Source organism: Trichosurus vulpecula, chromosome 2 (assembly GCF_011100635.1).
Source record: "Trichosurus vulpecula isolate mTriVul1 chromosome 2, mTriVul1.pri, whole genome shotgun sequence".
Classification (NCBI taxonomy): Eukaryota; Metazoa; Chordata; class Mammalia; order Diprotodontia; family Phalangeridae; genus Trichosurus; species Trichosurus vulpecula.
This window is the reverse complement of record NC_050574.1, coordinates 36,144,851-36,171,302: the sequence shown is the minus strand read 5'-3', so window position 1 is coordinate 36,171,302 and position 26,452 is coordinate 36,144,851. Positions and strand designations below refer to the sequence as shown.

General features: G+C 46.7%; 1 protein-coding gene across 1 annotated transcript; it reads left to right on the top strand.

Annotated features, from left to right (window-relative positions):
* The first annotated feature begins 551 nt into the window (after positions 1–551).
* Positions 552–25,046, top strand: CATSPERG (cation channel sperm associated auxiliary subunit gamma). Its single transcript, XM_036743654.1, has 28 exons — positions 552–764; positions 1,308–1,361; positions 2,159–2,303; positions 2,912–3,038; positions 3,735–3,804; positions 3,959–4,114; positions 4,521–4,692; positions 5,443–5,580; positions 14,385–14,444; positions 14,893–15,075; positions 15,280–15,409; positions 16,092–16,203; positions 16,429–16,587; positions 16,704–16,822; positions 17,736–17,949; positions 18,063–18,125; positions 19,472–19,655; positions 19,797–19,915; positions 20,487–20,567; positions 20,768–20,824; positions 21,385–21,541; positions 21,663–21,726; positions 22,096–22,191; positions 23,390–23,476; positions 23,740–23,832; positions 23,954–24,053; positions 24,566–24,686; positions 24,916–25,046. The coding sequence occupies exons 1-28, from the start codon at positions 552–554 to the stop codon at positions 25,044–25,046; spliced, it is 3,405 nt and encodes a 1,134-aa protein (XP_036599549.1).
* The last annotated feature ends 1,406 nt before the right edge of the window (positions 25,047–26,452 follow it).

The following is a 26,452-nucleotide window of genomic DNA, read 5'->3' as shown; positions in this document are numbered from 1 at the left end:
GAGTGTCAGTGACCAGCCGTTAGACACTTAACCCTTTGGCTGCCAGAAACTGCCAACCAGAAGCGCTCTAGGAGAAGGGAAGGATCCGGACTTTCTGGGTGTGTCTGGTCCCCCTGGCCTGGTGTGGGGGTTGAGGGGGAGGAAGAAGACTGGAGAAATGGATGAGATGAAACTATAGCCGAAATTGGAGTGGGCGGGGAAAGGGAGCCGAGGAAGGCAACAGCTGGGCTGGCGCGGAGAAGTGGAGAGAATAGGCCCGGAGGGAGGGGGCGGGGATTAGGGAGTGTTAAACTGGCGGGATTCCTAGGGCCCAGAGAACCCCTCCCCCACCTCCTCGAGTGTCCTGGAGCAAATGTGTCCTCGTCACAATCGGTCAAAATGGGAGTTAATTACTTCATGTTCATTAAAGCTTCTTCGTTTTGGAGAATCGTTCGTTCTGGTGCCTGGAGGAGTAGAGGGCTAGGGAAAGGAGCAGGTGCCCCTCCGCTTCCCTGGGTTCCGCCCATGACTCCCTGCCTGGGCTCTCCAGCTCTGGACTCCCCACCCTAATGATGTCCCTACTACTGCTGCTGCTCCTGCTGTTACCGCCGGCACCAGTCCAGCTGTGGCCACAGTTGGAGGACCCCTGCCAATGGCAAGTGGTACTCAACAAGTACAGCACCTTGGGAGGAAAGGGCAGTGAAAGGTTTTTCCAACAAGACCCAATTTCCGATGTAGACGAATTCTTCGACAAACTGGAGGATTCACCCATTGACCACACAGAGGTAGATACCTGTCCCGGCTGCCCCTCCGGCCTTGCCCCCCCACCTCTACTCTGTCCCTTCCACACCATGCTCCCAGCTTCGCATCCATCCGTCTCTGCCTTTCCATCTTTCCTCTATCCAAATGTCCTCTGACTCCCCAGTCTTCCATCTATTCCACTTGACTTCTGCCTGTCAACCGTGGCCTCTCCTGGGGCAAGCAAGTCCCCTTTACCTCTCCTGGCCTCAGTTTCTTCATTTGAGAGGGTTGAACAAGATGTCCCTTCCAACTCTCGATTTCATCTCTGTTCTTCCATCTTTCCTTGCATTCTGTCCCTTCATCCCTCCTCCCTCCCCTCTATCCCTCTGTCTTTCCGTCTGTGGGTCACTGTATTCTTTCGTTGGTTCCTGCCCCTTTCATAGATGTCTTCAGGACACTCTCCCAGGGCCCTGGGGTTTTGGAAGGGGGTGGGAAGGGAGGAGGGGAATGGCAGAATACGGGAAGTGTGTGTGTGTGGGGGGGGGTCAGGGTGATCACCCTAACCTGGATGTATCCCCTATCTTCAGACGTACAGGGCTTTCCCTTACTTCATGAAGATTAACTTCACCTGCCCAGGAGAGGTGAGGGAGAGGTGGAGGAGGAGGGAGGAATGGAAACAGGTGGACACACACAGGATAGGTGGAGGGGAAAATCCGGATTTAGGGAGGGATGGGTGAAGGTTCCTGATGGGAGGGAAATCGTTTTAGGATGAATTAGGGAGGGTGGTTTCTACCTCACCCAAACCAACCTTGGGGGATCCACCCATCAGAGCTTGGCTTCTTGCCCCCAGCATCCTACCCAACCCCCACCCCAATCCTACCAAAGGAGCTTCTGGACACTGCCATCCCTGCTCCCCCAATCCAACCTATTTCCATGCTCTAATCCTCAGTGCTCTCCTAAAACGGAGAGACCTTGGAAGATTCCCTGGAGGCTGAGGAAGGGGAATGTTGTCTCCCCTGGCAGATGGAGAACTCCACCCCTAGAGGCCAGCTCCTCTGTGGCCTCTCCTAGGAGGCTGGCTGTGCAGGAGGACTCCTGTTGATAAGGAAGGCATGGGGGGCTGGGCAGGGAGGGACTCCCAGGAGGAAAGTTAGATCTTGGAGGGCTCACCTAGCCTTCAGGGATGGTGCTGGTCCCTTTATTGAGCCACAAGGTACTCTCTGCTCTTTAGTTTCTCTCCAGTTTCCAGGAATGAAGCCAGTAGTTTTGCCCTGGGTTCTTGCCTGGCAGAGTTCTGTTCTCTGCCCCAACTCCCTACCCTCTTCATCCAGATAGTCAGGGTCAGAGGCCTTTCTCTGTCATGTGGTAGGTGAGACAGGGGGGTTCTGGCCATGACCATAGACTGGTCAGTGTCACTCCCTCTTTGACCACCTCTCAGAATTCAGAAGCCTTTGTCCGTGGAGGCCACCTTAAGGGCCTGATCCCCATTGTGCTGGTCACCTTCTCCGCCCCCGTGAATTTCCGGAGATGGAAATCAGAGAGGTTGCAAATCGAGATGGCGGGGGCACCATTCAGAAGCCAAGGTGAGGGTCCTCCCCCAACAATGGCTGGGTACCATGGATTAGGAAGAACAATATCTTGGAGAAGGGGGCTTCCAGAGGGATCTTGCCAAGAAGTTGGACAAGATGAGGAATAGATCTCTCCTTATGCAGTTTAGCATTTCGGACATAGATGGGGATAGGGAGGAGACCTGTATCCCAGGCCTTATGAGGTACCAGGTCCCTGGATATTCATCTGGAGTACCCAGAGGCCCCTGCTGCCTAATCAGGAGTTCAGCTACAGATCACAAAGACCTTGGAATCCCACATTAGCTGGTCACCTTGGGCTTTTACCTTAGATCTCAGTGGCTTTTGTGCCAACTTTTTACGCTTGAGTTCAGTTGTGTTTGGATAGGGTAGATTGGCCCATCTCTCAGAAACTTGGCCTGTTAGACCAAGTTAATGACCCCTTGGGACCTCCATCCTCTATGGGAGAGGGGGAGATACCATAGGCCACCCTGAGGTCTGGCACCCTGCACCAAGGCTCCAGTTCCTTGGTAGGATTCTAGGAAGGAGGGAAGGTGAGGTGGTGCTGGCTGGGTCTGGGTAGCCCCCAGGCCTGTGCCCACCTCATTTCATCCCATACCTACCAGTGCCCTGCTCTGCTGAGGGGGCCTGTGTCATGAATTGGTACACCCCGATGCCCATGAAGAATGGCAGTGTAGTGATGGAAGTTGAAATCTCTAGCAATCAACTGGGGGAGCTCATTGGGAATGCCAGGTGAGTGGAGTCCCAGGCAACTTTTTGGGGAGCAGGGGATGGTGGAAGGCACAGCTGAACTCACTGACAGCATAGCCAGGATCTGGTTTGTAGACAGAGGGCTGAACTAAGTAAGCAGAATCTCTAAGCCAAAAATGACCCAAGAGATTACCTAGCATCTAGGTCCTAGACCAATCTACTATCCCCACCCCCATTTTACAGATGAAGAAACTGAGTCCCAGGGAGGCTAAGTAAAAGATGAGTAGAATATAAGCTCTTTGAGGTCTTAGAACATAGTAGGTGAGCAATAAATGTTTGTTGAAGTGAGTTGGGTTAAAAGAGGAGGATCATAGATTATTGAATACTTGACCTGGGAAAGCTCAGAGGCTGTGGATTCCATTTTACAGATGAGAAAACTGAGGTCCAGGGAGGGGCTTAGCTCTGGGAGGCATCTTCAAAGAAATGGCAACCAATGAGAGATCACCAAGTAAGATACTCAAGGTCACAGAGGTCCTAGCTATCAAAGGCAGGATTTGAACCCAGGTCCTCTGACTTCACACTCAGTGTTCTTGTCACTACACCAAGTTGCCTCCTCTTCAGGATCGGGGATGTGGGGCTTGAGAGGGGCAGTATATGGGCATCAAATTAGAGTGTGAGGTGAGAAGTCTCCACTGAGTCTGGCAAGAGCTTAGGATGCTACTTCCCTTCCCTCTGCAGGTACATGATAAATATCAATGGGTATCTGAAAAAAGACAAGGGCAAACTGATCTTTACCCTGGGAAGTGAGGTGAGAAAAAGTAGGGGAAGGGGATGGGAGAAAGGCTGAGGGGCAGGGGGTGGGGGGAAGGTAATCCTCTCAACTGAGCTTCCTGGCTAGGATGGGGAAAGCCAGTCTCTCTTCCTTTCTTCTCCCATTGGGTCCCTTGCACCTCTCCCCTTAGGTCAGGGCCATGACCCACAGGGACTTCATCAATTCACCATCGAGGCCTGTCTGGGCTACGGTGGGCCAGGCTCCTGTGCTCATCCTCGGTGGCATTCCAGATGAGAAGATGATTCTCATCTCTGACTCCAGCTTCAAGGATATCTCCCTAGTGGAGGTGATAGAGACTGAATGGCAGCTGACTGTGTGGATGGAGGGTGGGCAAGAGTGGATGTTCTGTAGAGTTGGGAGAGGAGGGAGGGAAGGAAGGAGGTACCAATTCCCAAGAGTGGGTTTTTGCAAGACCTTACCTAAGCCAAGGGGCACATGGCCTCATCTCTCTGGCAAAGAGGCATAATGTTTTGGGGTATGGGGGATGATGTGGGAGAGGTAGGGAAGGAGTTGGGTTCCAGTCTCCATTCTGCCTCTTAGTTGCCAAGTCCCTTGGCCAAGTCTTTTCATTCTCACCTCTTTGAGACCTCAGTGTCTTTACAAAGGAGGGGGCTATAGTGGCCTAAATGACCTCTAAGTCTCCTTCCTGCTCTCAATCCTGCCAACCTCCATTCCTGCACTGGTTGGCTCAGCTGAACATCGATAGCTGCTGGCTGGGCTCTCTTCATTGTCCTCAGGAGCAGTTCACAGCCTCCATCTTTGACACCATCTCCACCGAAAGTGTCCTCTTCATCCGACAGAACCAACTCGTCTACTATTTCACTGGCAATTACTTCCAAAAGGCTGGAAAAGGGCATAGTACCAGTGAGAAATCTGGGGATGGGAAGAGCTGTTAGAGTAGGAATTGGGCCCTCCCGAGTGCTAGCCTCTCCCCCTCCCCACCCTGGTGAGATTGGCTTCTCTGAGCCTGGGGTCTGACACCAGCACAAAGCAGAATAATCTTCCAAGAAACCATAAAATGCAGAGCCTTGCTGAGAAAGAGCCAAATGGGGTGAGAGAGGGAAGAATTATCCAGGGAGTTTAAGGATCAATTGGATGAATTTACAGCAGTAAACCTCTGGGAAGTCTGATGGGTGCCCTTCCATGGAGACAGTGGGCATGTATATGGGCACATTATAGAGAAGACAGGGGATGGTCAGTGGGCATGCCCACTCTGTCCATGAGGAGGAACCCCAAAGGCTTGCCTCTCTCCCTATAAGCTCATCCAATTATTTGGGGAGCTCATCAGACCGCCCAGAGTTTACATAAAGCCAAATTCCTTCCTTTGTCTTAGAGCCCATAGAAGGGCCATGACCGAAGCAGAGAAAACTATAATATCCAAGAGCAGGAGAGAGGAGCAGAACTAGGGGTGTGTGTGGGAGGAGGGCAGGTTGCTTTTTCAATAACAATCTTGGGGAGGTGATAAAGTCTTCTTGAAGGAAGCTAAGACATTCTCAGACTTGTCCTGAGAAATTTCTGGGACTCAGTTTCCCACTGGAAGAATTAGGGGGTGCTAGTCTTGGAGGAGGGAGTGGGGAGACTCCTAGCCCTGAGAAAGGCCTTCCCTCTCCCCAGGCAATTGGGTCCAAGTCTTGCATAGTCGGTGTATCAAGAAACTTTGTCCTGTGGAACTCCACAGCAATGGCTCTGAGTACATCTTGGCCTTGGCTGGGGGCGAAGAGGAGGGCTTCTTTCACTTTGGGACCATCACAGGTAGCTTCCTTTCTCTGAAATGATTCCCAGCCTCTATACTTGTGGGGTGGTGATGTGTGATCCCAGGTTCTATCAGGGCCTCCATTTCTTAGGCCTTACATTTCCTTTCACCTCTATTCAAACAAATATTAAGAAGGATGGGAATTTTAGAGTACCTCCAAGGACCAGGCTGCCTCAATGGCTGCAGTGCATTATTTTTATGCATAAGGCAAAGCAAATGAGTACAGTAGGATGAAAAATTTAATTGAAAGTAAAATCAGGATATCTGGTTATAATTATTTGTATTTGAAATGCATTTGCACAGACAGGAGGAATTATAGCAAAACATAAAAAAATAATTTTTGCATCCATTGATGTACCTGGTCCTTCCAATGTTTTAACTTGCTTCGAATGTACAAGTATCACTTCTGTCATTTCTTACTTGTGTGACCTGGGTCTCAGTTTCCTCATCTATAAATGGCCTCTGAGGTCCTTTCCAGCTTAGATCTGTCATAAGTTTCATTTTGAGTTTGAAATGTCCATGAGAAAAGGAAAATTGGTTCCTGCATTCAACTGGGGGATACGTCACATAGATATGTAAATGTAAGATAAATTGAAAGGAGAGAGCCTTAATAAGGGGGTACAGGAGGTAGACTGGTTGGGAAAAACTTTCTATAAGAGGTGACACCTCAGTGGGAACATCCTTTGGAAGACACAGAGTTGGCACATGGAATATTAGTACTTTATTCTAATTTTGACTGGAATGGTGATTGACAGGGAGTAATTAGAAATAAGCCTGGAGAGTTACGTAGGAGAAAACTTGAAAGGAATTTAAATGCCAGGTTGAGGAGTGTATATTTTATTCTGGAGGCAATGGAGAATGAGAATTCTGTGGTTTTTGATTAGGAATGTGACTTGGTGGGACCTGTGCTTTAAGAATATTAATATGGAAGCTGTGTAGAGGATGGATTGGAGAGGTGAGGTCCTGGAAGGAGAGAGACCATTGAAATGCCTATTGCGATGGTTCAGGCAAAGGTGGTGAGAGCCTGAACACCATGCTATATGGACAAGGAGGTAAAGAGAAGGGGATGGATTTGAGAGACATGGAGATAAGACTTAGTGACTACTTGGACATGAGAGAGAGAAGAACCAAGGTTAATTTTAGGTTCTAAGTCTAGGTGACTAGAAGGATGGTGGTATCCATAAGAGAAACAAGGAAATTTAGAAGAGGGTGGGTTTCTGGGGAAAGAGAACAAGTTTCGTTTTGAATTTGGGGTACATTGAAATGTGTATAAAGTAGTTATGTGCACCTGGTGTTTTGGAGAGAGGCTAGGGCTTGACACAGTATACAGATCTGAGAGTCATCTTCATAGGAATGGTGATTGTACCTGTGGCAACTAATGAGAGATCATGAAGTAAAATTGTGTAGAGGGGCAGAGCAGGGATGAAAGAGTAAAATGAAGTTTTTTGCGGAGCTTTCCCAATATTCCCCACTAAAGAATTTTTAAAAGTACATCAAATCAAATTTTAAGTGGGATAACCAACAAAAAGTCACAGTGCCCCAGGTGGCTTAGGAAGTCAGAAGTTTGCACACTCCTGGGGTGCAGGCTGGCTGGGAGTGCATCATCGTGGAAGCAACACCAACTGTGGGTCCTGGGAACACAGCAGCAGCACCAGCAACAAGTACTGGGAATGCTTAGCACCCAGAAGACAGTAAGAGTATTGAATTGCTACTCAGAAAAAAGTGCAGGGACCTCTGTGCTACCACTGGAGCCAGAACCAGGCACCATTTGGCAACTCTTTTGCCGATTACCCAGCTCCAAGTTGCAGTTCCAGGGTAGACAGGAATGCTTACAGTTGTAAGGAAAATGAGGGTCCTACCCAGGAAAGAACCAGGAGGAGGATCATGACCAGAACTCACCCCAGATCACACCACCTTGGAAGCACCCCAGACCTAGGCATGAAAACAGTAGGACATAAAAGCCTGAAGTTCGGGCCAGTCACCCTCTCCCACACACACCCATCCAACTCTAAAAGTCCAAAGTCAAGAAATAGGCTGGAAAATGAGCAAACAATAAAAACCTGATCATAAAAATATGTGGTGACAGTGAAGTTCAAGACAAAAACTCAAAAGATGATAGCTTCAACACATCACTAAGCAAAGCCTCAAAGAAATATGTAGATTGGGCACAATCCCAAAAAGAATTCCTAAGAGAAATAAACAGGTTTTTTTTTAAAGTTTTAAAAAATCATATAAGACAGAGGAAAGATGGGAAAGAAATGAGAGCAATGATAGAAAATTATGAAAAGAGGACAACTTGGTAAAAGAAGCCCCCCAAATGCTAACCCAAACCCTAACCCTTAAAATTCAGAATTGGTCAAAAGGTTTTTTAAAAAAACTATAAAACTACAATGAAGAAAAAACCTTAAAAATTACAATTTGTCAAATAGACACTAATCAGGAGGATCTGAGTTCAAATCCAGCCCCAGACACTTGACACTAGCTGTGTGACCCTGGGCAAGTCACTTAACCCTGATTGTCTCACACACAAACCACCCCCCCAAAAGAAGAAAATGTGGACTAGTTCATAGAAAGAATAATTGACCTAGAAAATACATCAAGAAGAGATCATTTAACAATGATTAGACTAACTGAAAATTGTGCTTATAAAAGAAAAAAGCCAAGACATAAGATATCAGAGAGCCAAAGGGCAAAGTAGAAATTGAAAGGCTCCACTGATCACCTCTCAAAAGAAGTCTCAAAGCATAAACTCTCAGGAATCTTATAACCCAATGCCAGAGCTCTCAGGTCAAAAATACTAAAAGTAGCTTAAACATTTCAGATACCATGGAACCACAGTCAGAATCACATAATATTTAGCAACTACCATGATAAAGAAGTGGAGGGCTGAGAATGTGATAGTCCAGAAGGTAAGCTAGGATTACACCCAAGAATAACCTGCCAAGAATAACTGAAAATAATCCTACAAGGGAAAAAAATTTTAATGTGATAAAAGACTTCCAAACATTTCTAATGAAAAAACCAGAGCTGAATAGAAAATGTGATATTCAAACACAAGACTCAAGATGTGCATAAAAAGATAAACATCAATGAGAAGTCGTAGGGAAGTTAATAAAATTAAACTTTATATTCCCAAATGGGAAGCTGATATATGTTAGTAACCTTTAAAGACTTGATCATCCTTACAGTGGTTAGAAGTAATCTACTTGGACAGAGGGCATGACTATGAGTCTATTTTGTTGGGATGATCTCAAAAGAAAAATGGAAGAGTGAGAAAAAGGGAAGGAAAATGATCTGACATAAAAGAGGTTCTCAAGGAAGAGGAAAATAGGGGACTAAAATGACCTAGCAATGCCTGAACCTAACTCTTATCTGAACTGGTTCAAAGAGGGAAGAATACACACACACACACACACACACACACACACACGTATATATGTGTATATATGCATATACATATATATGCTCACAGACACATATATACACATATATTTGCATGTGTGCATGTGTGTGTGCGTGCGTGTGTATGTGTGTGTGTGTGTCCTACACAATTGGGTATAGAAATTCATCTCACCCAACAGGGAAGCAGAAGGACTGTGAGAAAGGGAGTAGTTGTGATAACAGGGAAAGTAGTTTGAGGGACGCAGTGGTCAGAAGCAAAAAACTTTTTAGAAGGGAACAGCGTAAAAAATATAGAAGGATTAATAGAAGAGAATAGGTTGGAGGGAAATACACATTTAGCAATCATAATTGTGAATGTAAATGGGATGAACTCACCCATAAAATGAAAGAGGATATTCACAATGCATTTAAACAAGAACCTAACATGTGTTGTTTAGAAGAGACACACTTGAAACAGAAAGACACACAAAGAGTTAAAATAAAGGGCATGAGCAGAATCAATTATGCTTTAGCTGAAGCTAAAAAAAAGGAAGGGGTAGCAGTCATGAATTGAGATACAGTAAAAACATAAATAGATTTTTAATCAGGGAAACTACATTTTGCTAAAAGGTATCATTGCCAAAAGGGAACAATGAATTAATGTTAATACTGAACATATAAGCATGGCATATATGGCATAGCATCCCTGTTACTTTTTTAATCCAAATTCTTAAGAGTTAAGTGAATTATAAGAGGACAATAGTAGAACTATACTAGTAGGGGACCTCAATTTACTTCTCACAGACCTAGATAAATCTACCATAAAATAAAAAGGAAATTAAGATGACTGGCACTTTAAAAAAGATATGATAGACCTCTGGAGAATATTGAATAGGGTGAGAAAAGACTATACCTTTTTCAGGTATACATGGCATCTCCACAAAAATTGACCATGTATTGGGACGTAAAAACCCTAGAAACAAATTCAGAAAAGCAGTAATATTAAATGCACCTTTTTTGGACCATAATGCATGTGAAGACACAAGATTTGTAATGGGGTAGGGGCAGACTATCCTGCTGATTATGTAAATTGTCAGAACACAGAATGTGTTCAAATAACAGTTGCCTTGATTATGCCAAATGTAGAGTGGTAGACTCTTTGAGAGAATACTGAGATACGGGAGAAAGGTCAATCCATGCCAGCATGGGAAATATATGGATAGGCTTATTAAGGTTAATTGGTATAGTTTATTCACAGGACTTGTCCTTGCCAGCATGAAGTCTGAATAGTGGATCCCTGCACCACCCTTAGGTCAGGCACTATATAGAAACAGAACAAAGAAGGCATAGTGCAAGGGATGGCCCAACATCATGTGCAAATGTCCGCTCCCATGACTTAGCTAGAGCTTGTTTTGCTGTTTACAGTCATTCAAGGTAGTTTAATTAACTGTGAGACTCAAGGACTTGTTCCCAGGCTTTGGCTCCCACTGTACAATGCAATAAAAATTACATTCCATAAAGGACCTTGGAGGCATAGATTAAAAACAAATTGGAAAGTAAGTAATCTAATCTTAAAGAATGAGTGAGTGAAAGAACAAATCATGGAATAATTTCATTAAAGATGATGACAGAAAGGAGGCCACATAGCAAAATTTGTAGGTTGCAGCCAAAGCAGCATTCAGGAGAATTTTTATATCTCTTAATACTTACATTAATAGAAAAGAGAAAGGGTAGATTGATGGATTGGGCTTGCAAGTAAAAAAAAAACTAGAAAAACAACAAATTTTAAAATCCCTAATTAAACACCAAAAGGGTAAGCCTGAAAATAGAAGATTAATAAAATTATAAGTTAAAAAAATGAACCAACAAAACTAGGAACTAGTTTTATGAGAAAATAGATAAACCAGTGTTTAATTTGATTTTTAAAAAGAATAGCAAATTACCAGTGTCAAGAATGAAAAAAGGGCAAATGCACAACCAATGAAAATGAAATTAAAATTAGGTGCTATTTTGCCTAGTTATGTGCCAATAAAACTGATTATCTAAATGAAATAGATAAATATGTATAAAAATATAAATTCCCCATATTAATAGAAAAGGAAATAGAATATTTAAATAACCTTATACTAGCAAAAGAAAGTGAACTAGCCATAAATGAGCTCCCTAAAGGCAAAAAAAACCCCAGGAACAGATGGAAGTACAAGTGAATTCTACCAAACATTTAAAAAACAATTAATTATAATGTCCCATAACCATTTTGAGCAACTAGACTGCAAAAAGAGTCTGACCAAATTCCTTCCATGTCACAATTTAGTTCTGATCTCTAAACCAGGGAGAGCAAAAAGAAAATTATAAAGCAATTTCCCTAATGAGTATTGATGCAAAAGTATTAAAAAGGACCAGTAAGAAATTTACAGCAATATATCACAAAGATCATACACTATAACAAAGTTGGGTTTATACCAAGAATGCAGGGCTGGTTCAATACTAGGAAAACTACAAGCATAATTTGACAAAATCAGTTACAGACAGAACAAAAAGGATACGATTATCTCAGTAAATGCAGAAAAGATGTGTGAGATAGCATAGAAGGAAAAAAGAAGAGGATCCTGGACAAATCTGTCGAATACACCCACAGTTAGTGAGTGTGATGTGGATGGAAGATCCATTAAAAGAGAATGAGGATTGGTCAGACTGCAGGAGAACCAAGACAGAGTAGTGTCCCCATAACATAAAGAAGTAAGAGTATTCAGGAAGAGTGGCCAACTATGTCAAAGGCTTCAGAGAGGTCAAGAACCTGAGGACTGAGGAAAGACCTTTATATTTAGTATATCAGATACTGTGGTAACCTTGAAGAGGGCAGCTTTGGGTGAGTTGTAAGGTAGGATGCCAGGTTGCTGAGGATGAAAAATGAGTGGAAAGTAAGGAGATGAAGGCAATGCATATAGATGGCTTTTTCTAAGAGATCGTTATGAAAAGGAAGAGAAATGAAGGATGATGGTTTCAGGTGATGTCTGAGATGAGTACAGGTTTTTAAAGGATGAAATGGACCTTTGGCATGTTTGAGGCAACATGGAAGGAATTAATATGAGAAGTGGATATGACAGAGGTAATGTCAGTGTCACAGGCTTCTGGAGGAGACAGGATAAACAGCACAAGTAGAGGGCCTGCTGTGGGCAAAGAGTAAGGCCATGTCTTCCTCTAAGAGTGGAGTAAAGGAGGAGATAGGGGAATAGTGTGGAGAAGGGAAGGGAAGGGTACGCACAGCGGGTTGTCCTGTATTGTCTCATTAAAGAAGAAGCAATGTCCTCTGCTTGGACCAAGGGTTCTTAACCTTGCTGTGTCATGGGCCCCCTTTTGGCAGCCTGGTTAAGCTCATGGATCCCTTTTAAAAATGCATAAAATAAAATACATACAATGAAAAAGGAAACCAATTACGCTAAATACAGTTAACCAAACATTTTTTTAAAAAGAAGTTCTCAGGTCCAGAACCATGAAAAGACCAAAATTACTGTTACCCCGAATTTCTACTGCATTGATTTCTACAATGTAACTGATTTTATGCTGTATTTTGTAACTGAGTCTGCATCTGCCTAAGGCCACCTTGTTATTATATCCTGAGTTGAGCTCAGGAAATTTGCATTCCCTCTCAGTTACTCTAAAGGTAAGAGAAAAGTTGGTATCTCTCATACAGAGATACTTCCAGGACATATGTCATCTGTCCTTGCCTGTCCTTGTGAAATTAGGGGGGATTTCAATCTTTTCCAAGGCGGCAGCAAGTTTGGCTGCTTTCATCTCCTAGCAGAGATTACAAGCTGCAGATGGGTCTCATAAAATTTTAATTAACATTCCTGAATCGTCAGAGGGGGCATGATGAGTCTCACTTGAATGACAGCCCACTTTTCTTAGTATGGTCAATTGTGACGTTCCATGACTACCAAGAGCCCTTCTTTCTTGGGTGTCAGTGAGGAGCTGGTCCTCCCCATCTCACTGAGGTTGCTGACTTTACTGAGGTGGCCAGTCTGACCTATTTGGTTAACAGTTCTGTGTGTCACTTTTAATAAAGTGATTTTGCTCCGAATCATGTACCTCAGTCTGCCTTGATTAAATTTACTGAAGACAACTCCTGACTTAAAGGGAAGATTGTAGAGGCGGTTTTTTGAGGGAAGAGAAGCTTTGAAATAGCTGCTGTGAGGAGTTGGACAGAGAACCAACCAAGGAAGAATGAAAATTTCCATGCAGTATTGAGGAACCACTTGAGATTAAGTGACAGCAGTTGCTTACTAGCTGTGTGACCCTGGGCAAGGCAGTTAACCCTGTCTGCCTCAGTTTCCTCATCTGTAAAATGTGCTGGAGAAGGAAATGGCAAACTACTCTGGTGTCTTTGCCAAGAAAACCCCAAATGGGGTCATGAAGAGCCAGACCCCAGTGAAATGGTTAAACAGCATACAAATATGTGGGCATGTACATTTTCCCTCAAGAGAATATAAGCTCCTTGGGGGCACGGATTGTTCCATTCTTTCTCTTCACATCCCTAGCACCTAGCACACAGCCTGAGAGATATTCAGTGCTTAGTAAATGCTTGTAAATTGACTGAACAATTGCTGCTTTCCTGTCATGACAGGATAATGTAGGTGATGCCACACTCAGTCAATCCACAAGCACCTATTAAGTGCCTGCTGTGGGCCAACCACTACTATAGGTGGATAGGTGCTGGAGATACAAAGAAACAAAACAAAAACAGCCCCTGCCCTTGAGGATCTTATCAATGGGTTCTAGAACAAGGAGGCTGCATCATTCAGTCCCCAAGTTTGTTCTTGTTTACTCACATAGTAATGACGATAGTTGGGGTGCTTGTCCAGGGTACACATAGCAGAGAGGGACCCAATTTTTTAAACTTATTTTTTATCTCAAGAATTCTAGACCATTTTTAATCCTGTCTTGATTCTGGAGTTGATGGCTGACACTGGGGTATGAGCTTTTTTCTTCCCCTAGCTCCCACCTACAAGGGTACTTGACAGTAAGGTCTGGGGGCAGTGCCATGCTGGTCACACCTGGCATCTAAATCCAATCCTTGAAAAGGACTGGGGTTAGATCCCACTGCCTGGGGGCAGTCATGGAGGACTCAGTAGGAGGTGTGTTCAAGGGTCGGGCCTGGGTTTCAGCCGTGACACCCAAAGAGGAAATGGAAAGCAGTAGTCTGAGATTGTGGACCAGGGTTGGCACATGCTTCTAAGAACTCCTCCTGGCCCTCTACCCCACCTCATTTTGGGCATAGTGTGCTTGTGGATACCCTATCTCAGGGATTAGAGGCTGCTCATCCTGGACCACTCTTAAGGCCAGGGAATGAGAGGGAAGCTGCTCTTCTTCAGCCCTAGGACTGACCCCTCTCCTCATGCCCCACTCCTTCCTCCTTCCCCAGATGGCAAAGTGACTTTTAGGAGAATGCCTAACATGAAATCGATGTGTGACCTCCAGAAAGGTATGGATATATGGTGGTGCTGGAGTCCCCCAGGGGTGTTGTTGGGGCCTAGAACTAAGGAGGCAGTGTGGAACAGTGGAAAGAGAGTGCTGGATTTGGTTAATCCTGGCTCTGCCACTGACTAACTTTGTGACCTTGAGAAAGGCACTTACTTGCTCCTTGGGCTTCAGTTCCCTCATCTGTAAAAGGAGGGTGTTGGACTCAGTGACTTCTAAAGGCCTTTCCAGTTTCTGAACCTCAGGGTGTCTAGGGAAGGCCATCACCCTGTGCAGGTCCTGAGTTCTCTGGAGTGCTTGCAACCTAGGGAGCAGAGGTCAGCAGAGGCTACTTGGCCCTGAAGCCCTGGGGAAGATGTCAGTGCACAAAGGGGTTCTAGGTCTTTCCCGGGAGGTGCCAATGGCCTGCAGTGGACAGCATCAGGCCAGCAGCCCTGGCCACCTCCCTGCAGCCCCAGAGTGTTGGCTCCACTGGGTGGTGTACAACACGGAGGACCACACTTTCTTGCTTCTCATGGAGTTTGCTCAAGGCAACAAGACGCGTTTCCAGGTTTTACAGTACTCACCAATTCGTAAAGGCTCCCATATGGATTCAGTCAACTTGCTCTTTCAAATTCCCCCTTTCATCCCCCTGGGTAGGTGGATTTACCTAAGACCTTTAGGGGATCAAAAGTCTAGATTTTGGGGGAAATCTGGGCTGGGAGAGAGAGTTGGGTCGGGCTGGAAGATCAGAGGCTGGAGTGCTGGAGGCTAGGGAGTGAGTGGGATTGAGGTGTTGGGTGAGGGGTGGGTGATGTTAGCTGAGGGAATTCACTACAGCAGTGTGGATCCCTGGACAGGTGAAGAAAAGGACTTTGTGATGCTGCTGGGCATGGAGAAGTACACTGACTACCCCCTGGTGCCCAAGGGTCTCTTCTACAACCCTTTCTCCCACCTGCTGCTCATTTGGGGCAATGCTATTCTGCAGAGGTGAGGGCAAAGGGGAAACTAGGTGAAGGGAGGGCATCCAGGCCAGTAGCCATGTGCATACCTGGGATTCCCTGAGTCTTGGGCATGGAGAAGCCTCACCCTCTACCCTCATGCTCCTTTTGGGAATTGGCTACAGCCCTCCTCTCACCCACTATCTCCTAAGTCACCTAAGTGACTAGACATTGAAATGGTGGAAGTGGATGGGTGGTGGGCCTGCAGTAAGGAAGACCCGAGTTCCAATCCAGCCTTAAACAGTTAAGAGCTATGTGACCATCGGTGAGTCCTGCAGCCTCAGTTCCTTCATTTGTAAGATGGGAACGATTATAACACCTGCCTTCTGGAATGGTGGTGAGGATATAAAATGAGGTGATATTTGTGAACACTTGTAAACCTAATAAAGTCTAGATGCTGGCCCCAAGTGCCCTGAGGCTGTGGGCTAATGCAAAAGGAGTCCGGAGTTTAATATCTGGCCTCTGATTCATTATGTGATTAGAGGCCTCTATTTCCCCATTTGTCCATCGGGGACATTGGACTCTGAATTCCTTATATCTTTAGCCTGGGGAGCTGGGAATGTAAAGGTCAGAGAGAGAGTTGCATGGGGGCAAGCAAAGGCTGAGCTCTTTGGGTTCCTCTACCCAGATGCCTTTGACCAAGTCTGGGTTCCACTCTCCTCCCCCCACAGCTTTGACAATAAGAATTACATTTACATGGCCGGCTTCCCCAAGGAGTCCTCAATAAAGTACATGGCCAGTTCCTACAAAGGCCAAGTGGTCTGTGTCACTGAGACTGAGGAGGTGGGGAACAGGAGGTTGGCCTGATCTGCCTCCATATTCTCTTCCCCCTCCTAAACTCAAGGCCCCTCTCTGGGGGCTCCCCATCCCTTGCATGGCCCTGAATGCTCCTCCCTTCACCCTGGGCACCCTCCTTCCCAGCCCCCTAAGGGATCCAGCCTGGGACCTCAAGCTTCTGTCCTTCCTCACTTTCTCCCTCCTTGTCCCTTCTGGACTCTCGGCCCCCAGATCTGGTTCATTGTTGAAGGCAGCTTCAAGGTGTATCGTCTGTACCCATCAGGTGGCTGGGACATTCTTTTCGCCCTTTCCCAGATGCAGGGCTCAAGTCTATATTCAACCAATGAGACCTCAGTCAGCATCTTCTTTGATAGTATGGGTCTGCAGCAGGTGAGCTTTAAAGACAGTGTAGACTTTCTGAGCTGGCCTGGCCACTCAAGAAGGAATCCATCCACACAGGGCTGAAATGACCCCCCTTTCTTCCTTTTAAACCCCTTCTCCCACAGCTAGTTTACCTGGTTAACCAGAAAGGGGAAGGAAAGCTGGTGAAAAGGCATCTGCCAATGAATCAAATCCTGGTGTATGAGCTGCTGGATCTAACTACATATGAGATCGATAGTGACCTGTGAGTAAGCCTGAACCCAACTGCCCATCAGGAATGACAGAGTGGTTGGAGTGGGGGTGATAAAGGAAAGCTTACCAGAGCCCAGGATCTCTGAGGGCCCCTCCCCTGCAAAGCTTCCTTGAGGAGCACTTGGATGTCTAGTGCAGGTGCCATCTTCTCCATAAAGGCTTCTGGGATTCTCCTAGATGAAAGTAATCCTTCTCATCCCCATTTCTTCCCATGCTTTGCCTAGACCTTCCTTCACAATGATCTCATGATCTTGTTTCATTGTTATTTTTTTACTTGACCTTTCATCCCCCTTGTTCTTATGCTCTTTGGGAATAGGGTCTATGTTATATCACCAATTTAATTTTACTAAGTGTTTTCTGAATAAATGAATATGGACTAATGGATGGATGGATGGCTAGATGGATGGAAAGATAAATAGATGGATGAATGAATGCATGAATGGATATATGAATGAATTAATAGATGGGTGGTTGATAGCTATAGGGATGGATGAATAAATGGACAGAAAATGGATAGGGAAATCAATGGATAGACAATTAACCTACAGATATATGGTTAGAATGGGTTAAAAATAGAATAAAAATCATGGGGGCAGCCAGGTGGCACAGTAGGTAGAGCACTAGCCCTGGAGTCAGGAGGACCTGTGTTCAAATCCGGCCTCAGACATTTGACACATTTACCAGCTGTGTGACCTTGGGTAAGTCACTTAACCCCAATTGCCCTGCCTTCCCCTCTCCAAAAAAAGAAAAAAGACAAAAAAAAGAATAGAATGGATAGATGAATGGATGAACAGTTAAATGGATAAATGACAGATGATGTGTGGATGGAAGAAGCTGGGGATGAGTCCTTGCTCAGGTCAGGGCAGGGGCCCAATCTAGTCTCTTTCCCTCCTTTTCCTTTCTAGGGTTCCAACAACCCTCTCCTACAATAATCCCTGCCCTTTCGAAATTTTGAGGCTGGTGAACCTGCCAAACCCACAAAAATACACACGGATGGAGCGCTACCATGCAGAGGCACCTTTGGTGAACTCTGAGTCTGGGTTCCACACCAAAGTCTCTTTGGCCATCTACCAGGGCCTTGTCTACCACCTCCTCTTGCTGCATGCCAAGTATAATAAGGTATGTGTGGGTGAATCCAGGAGGGGAAATCCAAAGTAGGGGGAGGGTAGTTGGAAAACTCAAGGAGTTTCCTTCTGCAGCACCTGCCCGTACCTTCTCTGTTGCCTTTCTAGCCCTATGCTGATCCTGTCCATGACCCCACCTGGAGTTGGTGGAAGGATAAGAAGCAACATAAGGTGAAAGGGATGGGCAGGAGTATTCCTCCAACCTCATTTTTCCTGCTCTGTCCATTCATCTGCAGGGCAGTGGGAGGGAAGTTATGGGAGTGTGTAGGCAGGGAATGTGGAATTTGAGTCAGAGGGTTCTCAGCAGTGTGCCGCAGGAGAACTACTTGTTAAATTTTCAGGGTGAGCATTTATACCTTGGAAATCAGCAAGCACTGCAACTGGAGATGCAGTTGTTAGACCATATACCAACATGCCACTGGGCTTCAGGCTCTGAGACCTGGGACTGGTGACACCATAACCCAGTGGGACAACTAACTCATTAGATGACAGACCTGAAAAGTATAGTCAATAATGGTTTAATGCTGGTGTGGCATCAGAAGGTCTTTAGAAGAGGACCCAAGGATCTGGCCTTGGTTCTGTGCTAGTTAATATTTGTATCAATCATTTGGATCATGGCATGATATGCTGATTAAATCTGAAGGGCACAGAAAGGAGAAATAGCTTACACACTAGATGACAGAGGATAGAACTAAAAAGATCTAGGGCATCAAGAGCACAGGGCTGAATCTAATATGATCAAATTCAGGAGAGAATAAATGTAAAGTCTGCTCACTTGGGTTCAAAAAGCCAGTGTCCCAAGGACAAGCTGGGGAAGGTGTGGCTACACGTAGAAAAAAAGGTCTTAGGGTCTTAGTGGATTGCTAACTAGCTAGCTCAATATGAGTTCACTTTTTGATGTGACAGCCAAGAATGCTTTACTCCATTAAGAGAGAAGCAGGGAGGTGATAGGGAGTCCACTTGTACTCTATCCCAGTCAGACTACCCTGGGCAGTTGTGCTTGGTTCTAGTTGCCACATTTCCATAAGGCCATTGACCAACTAACATAGTCTAGAGGAGGGAATGAAGGGCACTGGAGGTCATGCTGTGGGAGAATGTGTTGAAGGAACTGACCATGCTTAGCCTGGACAAGAGAAGATTAGATGGAGATGGAACAGCAGGATTTCATGTTGAGAGGGCTGCTATGTGAAAGAGACATTCAACTTATTCTGCTTCACCCCAGAGAGCAGAACTGAGAATAGTTGGGAGGAAAAGGGAGGAAAGGAAGGGAAGATAAAGAGAGTCAGATTTAGGGGAAGCTGTCTAACAATCAGGGCTTTCCAGTAGAAGAGCTGAGGAAAGCTGGATGAGGTTGGGGTGGGGCAGTAGACAGAGGGGCTGCCCCAGAGGGGGATTCTACTTTGGGTCTATGAGTTCCTTTCAAGCTCTTGAGATTCTGGGATGCTTGGAACTATGGGGGCTGATGGGATCTTCAGGAGGTGCCCAGAGCCTGACCAATCCCTCCCTGATCTTGACAGGATTTCTATTTTTATAAAGCAAGTAATTTTCAGACTATGTATGGAGTGCACATTAAAATGGATGGCTATGAAAAGCTTTATAAATTGAATGCCCAGAATCTCCTGCCTGAATACATCTACCTGGACAAGGGGACCATCTACAGCTTCTCCATTTACCTTATGTGTCACAAAACTACTTGGAAAAGTGGGCAGACCTATGGGGACCCCAAGGGCTGGTGGAATGGAATTGGGGTGGGGGGAAGATGGTGGGGCAGCCAGGCAGGTGGCTGGGAGGAGGAACTCTGAGCCATTGGCCCACCCTTGTCTTCCTCCTCCCCTCTTGCAGACACCTTCCTGGGCAAACAGAGGCATTTGCGTCTGGCTGTGATATTGGCCGACCCCATGTGTGTGTCAGCAACAGTGAATGAACATTATCTCATTAACCGAAATGCCATCCTCTTCCAGGTGGGAGGAGCAGGCCATGTGAACATGCATGTGTGTGGATTCCTGTGTGTATGTGTATGTGTGTGTGTGTCTTCTAGCTGCAGTCCAATTCACCTGGATTCTTGGCCAAGGAGGAATTAACATCCTAGGCACCAGATGAGGAAACTCTGACTGAGAAAGACCAAAGAAATGGTCTGGGTTCCAGACCAAGGGAGGTCTTAATTCCAAGCCCCAAGGCTCTTTGGCCAACAAAGTGCCTCATTTCACCATTCAACACCATAAGCATTGATTAGGTGTCTTTATATACCAGACACTTATACTACAACTAAGATACAAAGTGAAACAGCAAAACATTGCTTTTCGTCTCTGAAACTTACTATCTGTAGGGGATAGGTGCACAAGATACATACAGGGCCACACAATCACACTCAGAGAAAGGTCGTGATTGAGTTATCTTGGCAGGATGGGCCTTGGGATCCTTGGAAAGACTCATATCTTTCCTCCCTCTCTTCTGGGAGGGTACTTAGGGGGTGGTAAGGGAAGAGCTCTCCAGAACCCCAGCCCCTTAGCAGCTTCCCCTCAACCTGACCAGGTGTCTGTCAAGGACAAACTCAGATGTTTCGATCAAAGCATCAGTGGACATAACCTGATGAAAACAGCCTTATTCATCAAGGTGGGAGACAGGGAGGGACAGAGGGAAGGGATCACCCTCTGTCTACTGGGTGGGAAGGTGGCTCACAAATGACAGGGTTAGCAGAGTGAAGTCCCTAGTTGAAAAAGAGGAGAGAAAGACCCCTTTGGCTTGGGATGGCAGTAAAAAGAAATGGGGGTGGGGGTAGGTGGCTGCCCAGCACTGAGCTGTCCTCTCTACAGGTGGTCGGCTCAGCTGGGAAGTGCTTTCATAGAACCCAATATGGATATGTGATGCAGGTAACCAAGGAGAGATCATGGGGGCCTGACAAACTTTTAGGGGAGGGGGACACTCTCCAGGCTGGGCTCTGGTCTTCCCAAAGCTAGGGAGGGTAAAGAGTTCATTCTCCTGCTCACTCAAAACTGACCCCCTCTCCCCTTCCCACCCCCATCCTCTGTGTGGAAACAGCAAAACGGATGCAGTGGGCCTTGGCATTGGGTGGTTTGAAGTCCTTTCTCATCCCTCAGAGAAAATGTTCTCTAAACTTCATCTCCTAGACAGAATGAAGAGGAAGAGATCTTAGAGGTCCTGGCAATACCCTTTTAACTTTTTCCTTCGGCTCTACATATTGGGGGCAGGGCCTGGCTAGAGTCTGCTCAAGCTAGGAGGGTTTGCTCCCAGCCAAGAGGGTACTCTGTGGGCTCCCTGGGAGAAAGAGCAGGATGTGTTCCTGCTTCCTCATGGCTTGGCCTAGAAAGGACAACAGGGGATTTGGGAGTAATGGATGAATGTGGTGTTTCTCTCTTCCCAACTCTTCCCTCTTCCTCTCTCTCTTCCCTCCCCCCACTTCCTTGGGCAGGGCAATAACATGATCCCCATGTTCATCGGCTGTCCCCCAGGCAAGCGGTTGGCCTTTGACATCACCTTGACCCTTCAGCAGAACAAGGAGACCAATAAAAGATACTTTGACTGCGTGTACCCAGACCCTGAAATGCCTTGCTTCTTATTCAGTGATCGTGAGAGAGGGGCCCCTGCCTACCCACCCAGCACATGACCTTCCCCTAGCCCAGTACCACCCTTTGCCCTACCAAGATCCCACACTCTTTCCCACTTCAGCCTTGTCCCTTCCTCCCACAGCTTTCTTCCCTTTCTTCCTAATCCAAGACCTGGTGACTGGTGAGTCAGGAAGCTTCAATGGCAGGTAAGCCCCCTGCCTTCCCTGTTCTGGCTGCCTTTTGGGGAAGCCTGGGGAAAAAAACAAACACAGGGATTTGCTGGGGACTTCAAAAGTATTGGAGAGATGCCAATGATGAGGTATAACCCCTGTCCCAGGAAGTGTTGACAGACTAAGCCTTCCCTTAAAACCCCCAAGGCCATTTTCTTTCTCTTAGATCTCCCCTCTTGGGGATCTGCCTCTTGACTCACCATGTTTGTGTGTGTTGTGGGGGTAGGGTTAGGATAACAGTGCCCCTCCCTTTTCCAGGGTGGGGAGGAGTTGGGGGTGAGGGTGGTGAGGAACTGCCTCCCTGGCTGGACCCTTGTTGTCTAAGTCCCTGTGTCTCTGCTACAGCTATGTCCTGAAGGTGATTGGAGGAGGAACTTCCCAGGATCACATTGTGGATTACTCAGAGGCTGACATCTTCCGCTACAACAGTCCTACAGACAAGTAACTACTGGCCCCAAGCTCACAGGGCTCCATGAGCCCCATGTCAACCTTGCCAAGACACTAAACTCCTTTTACTTGTAACACTTTGGGTCCAGATAGGCAGACACATGCATGGACAGATCACCTTTTGTTGTTCAGTTATTTCAGTGGTGTCTGACCTTTCCTCACCCAATTTGGGGTTTTCTTGGCAAAGGTACTATAGTAGTTTGCCATTTCCTTCTCTAGCTCATTTTACAGATGTGGAATTGAGGCAAACAGGGTTAAGTAACATGTCATGGGTCACACAGCTGTGAGTGTCTGAGGCCAGATTTGAATCCAGGTTTACCTGATTCCAGTCCTGGCACTCCAGCCATTGTGCCACCTAGCTGCCCTAAGATAAACTTACACCCTTACATATACTGACATGGGTGCCTCCAGATACTAATTACAGGATCTCTGAGTTGGAAGGGACCAGATTAGCCATCTAGTCTGACCCATAGACCTGACCAACAACCCCTCGATGAACCTCCTCAACAAGTGGTCTTCTAGCCTTTGCTTGAAGACCTCCAAAAGATGGTGTTCACCACCTCCAGAAACAGTCTGCTTCCATCTGGAACCCCTTTCCTGGTTAAGAGGTTTTCCTGCCTTTGGCTAAAATCCAATGCCACTTCTATCCACATCTCCTCATATACAAGATCACAGAAGAACAGTTTCTGAGCTGAAAGGATCCTTAAAGGTCCAACACCCTCATTTTACAGATGAGTACTCTGAGATCTAGAAAGGTTAAGTAATTTCTCCAAGCTCATATGTCATGTGTGTCAGAGCTGGGATTCAGACTCAAGTCCTCTGACTATCTAAATCCAGCCCTTGTCCCATGGCACCATTCTTGGCTTCTGGGGCCAAACAGAATCCATCTAATGATGGCCCTCTAGTTACTTGATTACAGCTGTCATGACCCCTTTGGCTCTCCCCCTATCTAGGTTAAGCAGGAGTAAAATCTAAGGTTTAGATCTGAAGGTCAGAGGCCACATATGCTGGGCTTCAATAAGCATTTATTAGTAGCGAATGTGCCTACTATGAGCTGAGACATAGCCTCAGGCACACCTCTGTACAAACATGTGCATGCACACACAAGCATCCCATGGAGGATCTGAGTTCACCAGATGGCTGGCCTAGCAGGCCCCAGCCAGAACTAGAACATGGCTTCTCCTCTCTCTAGTACCGACAGCCTCATCTGGATTGCCAGGGACAGCCCGATGGCTAGCGATTCCTTTAGCATCCTGAGCAATAACAGCTCTGGCATTGAGTATGCAAGGCCCTGGTTCCTGATCCCTTCTCTCTGCCTGTCCAGTATCTGCAGCCTGCTCCCAGCCCTCGGGGAAAGGGAAGCAGCTCTCTGCCTCCCTTTATCTGCAGCCTGCTCCCAGCCCTTGAGGAAGGGGATGGAACTTCCTGCCTCCCCAATATCAGCAGGCTGCTCCTGGCCACCTTTCAAGATGGATGGTTGGGGTGGAGATGGAAGGCTGTCTTAGGTCTCCCCAGTCCCCCATAGCTCCACAATCCCCGTAGGTGGCTGTGCCTGAGGAATTCTCCTTGTTATGACATCATTCCCAACTCTATCTTTTCTCCTGATTTCTTTTTCAAAATCATGGTGAGCAACAGGTAAGGTCTCATGGGAAAGCAAAGGTGGGGTGGGGTGAAGGGAGATGGGAGAGCCTCTAGCTTCCCCCTTGGGCCCAGCCCTACCCAAGAACAAACTCCACTGTCCCTCTGTCCTGGCCAGGGGTGTGGACACCAGCACCTACTGCGATTATCAACTCATCTTCATCCTCCACATCCATGGCCTCCCACTCAGCAATCACAAGGCCCTCTTGTTCCTGTGGGTGAGCCTCTCTTCTCCTTACCCCTCCCCCCCAGCACTCCCAACTCCTTTCCCAGTCTTCCCCAACCTGGTGTGGTGGGACCAGCTCTGAGCCTAGAGTCAGAGGACCTGGATTTGATTCTTGGCTCTGCCAGTTATCTGTATGAATCTCTATGACCCTGGACAAGATATCTGACCTCTCTGGGCCTTGGTTTCCTCATCTGTAAAGAGGTGATCGGATTAGATGTCTTATAAGGTTCCTCTCAGCTCTAAATCTATGTTCCCATGGAACAAGCCTTTCCATGCCCATTCCCCACCCCCACCCCCAGCCCTAAATGACTGATTCCTTCCCTGCCTCCATTTTGTGCACCATTCCTCCCCTACATCATCATCACCTCTTCCCTCAAACCTTTAGGCCCCCTGCCTTATGCCCAGCCTTTCATCCCATCTCCTTTGGAGTTCTCAGGGATTCTTTCATTTCCTGCTCTGCTCCATTGTCCTCAGGCTCCTCCCCTACCCTCTTGGCCCCACCAGGTAACCATAACTGTACAGTTAGCCTTTATTTTCCTCTACGTCTCCTGCTGCTTCTTCTGGCCAGGCTTGAAGCAATGGTGGTCGCACTTTAAGTGGAAGCTCAATGATATCATCATGGCAGGTGAGGGTTGGATTAGTTGACCAGAGGAACTGGAGTGAGGTCTAAGGCCTATCTAGAGATAGGGAGCCACAATCTAAGAGTGGGGCCAGGGTTTGGGGCCTAAGCAGGGGCAGGGAGCAGCGGCTCCCTGGGGTTGGGAGCAGGGATTCTGGTCTTGCCGGGGGCAGGGGCAGGATTCTCTGAGCTGCACTGGGAGGCTAACCCACCAGGCCTGGCTCTTGTTCTGCAGAGTCTTTCTCAACATACTCATCCTCCAGCAGTTCTCTCCCCTCCACGATCAGTATGAAGGTCAATGAATTACAGACCACTGACACAGAAACGAATTCTTTCCCAAAGTCAAGACCCAAGAAAAAAACCTGAGGCTACGATAGCCTCTGCCTAGCCCTTCTAGCTTGTCCCTCTCTTCCTTGGCCTCTCCCCTTCCATCCTTTCCATCCCTTCTAGCCTATCGTCCTCCCTTCCAGTCTCTTGTCAGTCCTCCCAGGATACCCCATTTCTAACACAATATCTCCTGAGACTGTCAAGCCTCTCCCTTTCCCTCCCGAGTTCCCCTGTCATCTTCCATCCCTTCTGGCACCTACCTTCCCTTCCAGCCTCTCTCATCCTCTGGATCAGTCAATAAAAAGTCATGTCTAGGGAATGGGTATTGTTCTTTCACTGTCTGGGCCATGGAGAGTCAGAAGAGGCCATCTCCTTCCAGGACCAGGGATATATTTGGGGAACAAGGGGGAGAGGACAAGTAGAGCATAAAGACCAGAGAGAAAAGGAGGAGGGAGCCCTTCCTTTATTGCTGGCCTAAGCTTGGGAAATGCCAGCTAAACTGATGCCCAATATCTTCTAGAAGAGCCTGGAAGAGCACAGGTTTGTGGGGGATGGGAACTCTTTGCTCCTCTCTCCTTCCTCCCTGTGGTGTCTGTCAACTGATCAAGGATGGAGCTATGGAAAGGGAGCCAGAAGAGACCTCCAGAACATCAGGAACAGATCCAGGAGGATGGAAGGAAAGGGTGGAGGGGGAAAAGGTAAAGTGATCCTAGCTCAGTGATGCTGGGACAGCCTAAATGATGGGGGGGGTCTAGCTGAGGAGAAATGAGAGCTCAGTCAGTTCAGAGAGCAGGATATACAGGGACAAGAGCTACAGGCTGGGAGACAGAACCCCTGGATTTCAGTGCCAACTCTGTTTCCCTTTCTCTATCTAGACCTCAGTTTCCTCATCCAATGGGGATGATGATATTCAGGACCTACCTCACTAGTCTTGACAGGAAAGCACTTGGTAAACCTTCCTGGGCTTTGGAAATGGGAATGTCCAAACTGGGAAACCAGAGAGGGGGAAAGGACCTGCCCACAGTCACCAAGTCAGTTATCTGCTTACCTCAGATCCAGGTTACTGAACTCCCAGAGGAAGACTCTCTTGTGCCATGTCATGCTGTGGTCCTGTTGGCTAGGAATGGTTTGGGGGATGCAGGGGAGCCTCCAGGGCTGTGTTCACCTAGGGAAGCTGGGGATATGTTCTTCCCATGCCCCTAGTGTCTCTCCTGATCTCCTGTCACATATCACTAATTACTTTTGGATATTTTGAGCTAGGTGCCCATAGGCATCTCAAACTTAACATGTAGAAAACAGAATCCATATTTCCCCACAAAACCCTCCCTCTCCTCTTTCAAATTCACCTGTTAATAGTAGAAGGCTTCACTACTTGTCTTGTCATCCAAGCTCACCATCTCTAGATCATCTTTGACACCTCATTCTCATCCCACATACTAATCTGT

Excerpts from the sequence above, each read along its gene's own strand:
- CATSPERG (XM_036743654.1), top strand. The coding sequence starts at position 552 with ATGTCCCTACTACTGCTGCTGCTCCTGCTGTTACCGCCGGCACCAGTC. Across the intron at positions 19,916-20,486 it reads GAAATGCCATCCTCTTCCAG|GTGTCTGTCAAGGACAAACT; the intron begins GTGGGAGGAGCA and ends CAACCTGACCAG. Across the intron at positions 20,825-21,384 it reads AATATGGATATGTGATGCAG|GGCAATAACATGATCCCCAT; the intron begins GTAACCAAGGAG and ends TTCCTTGGGCAG.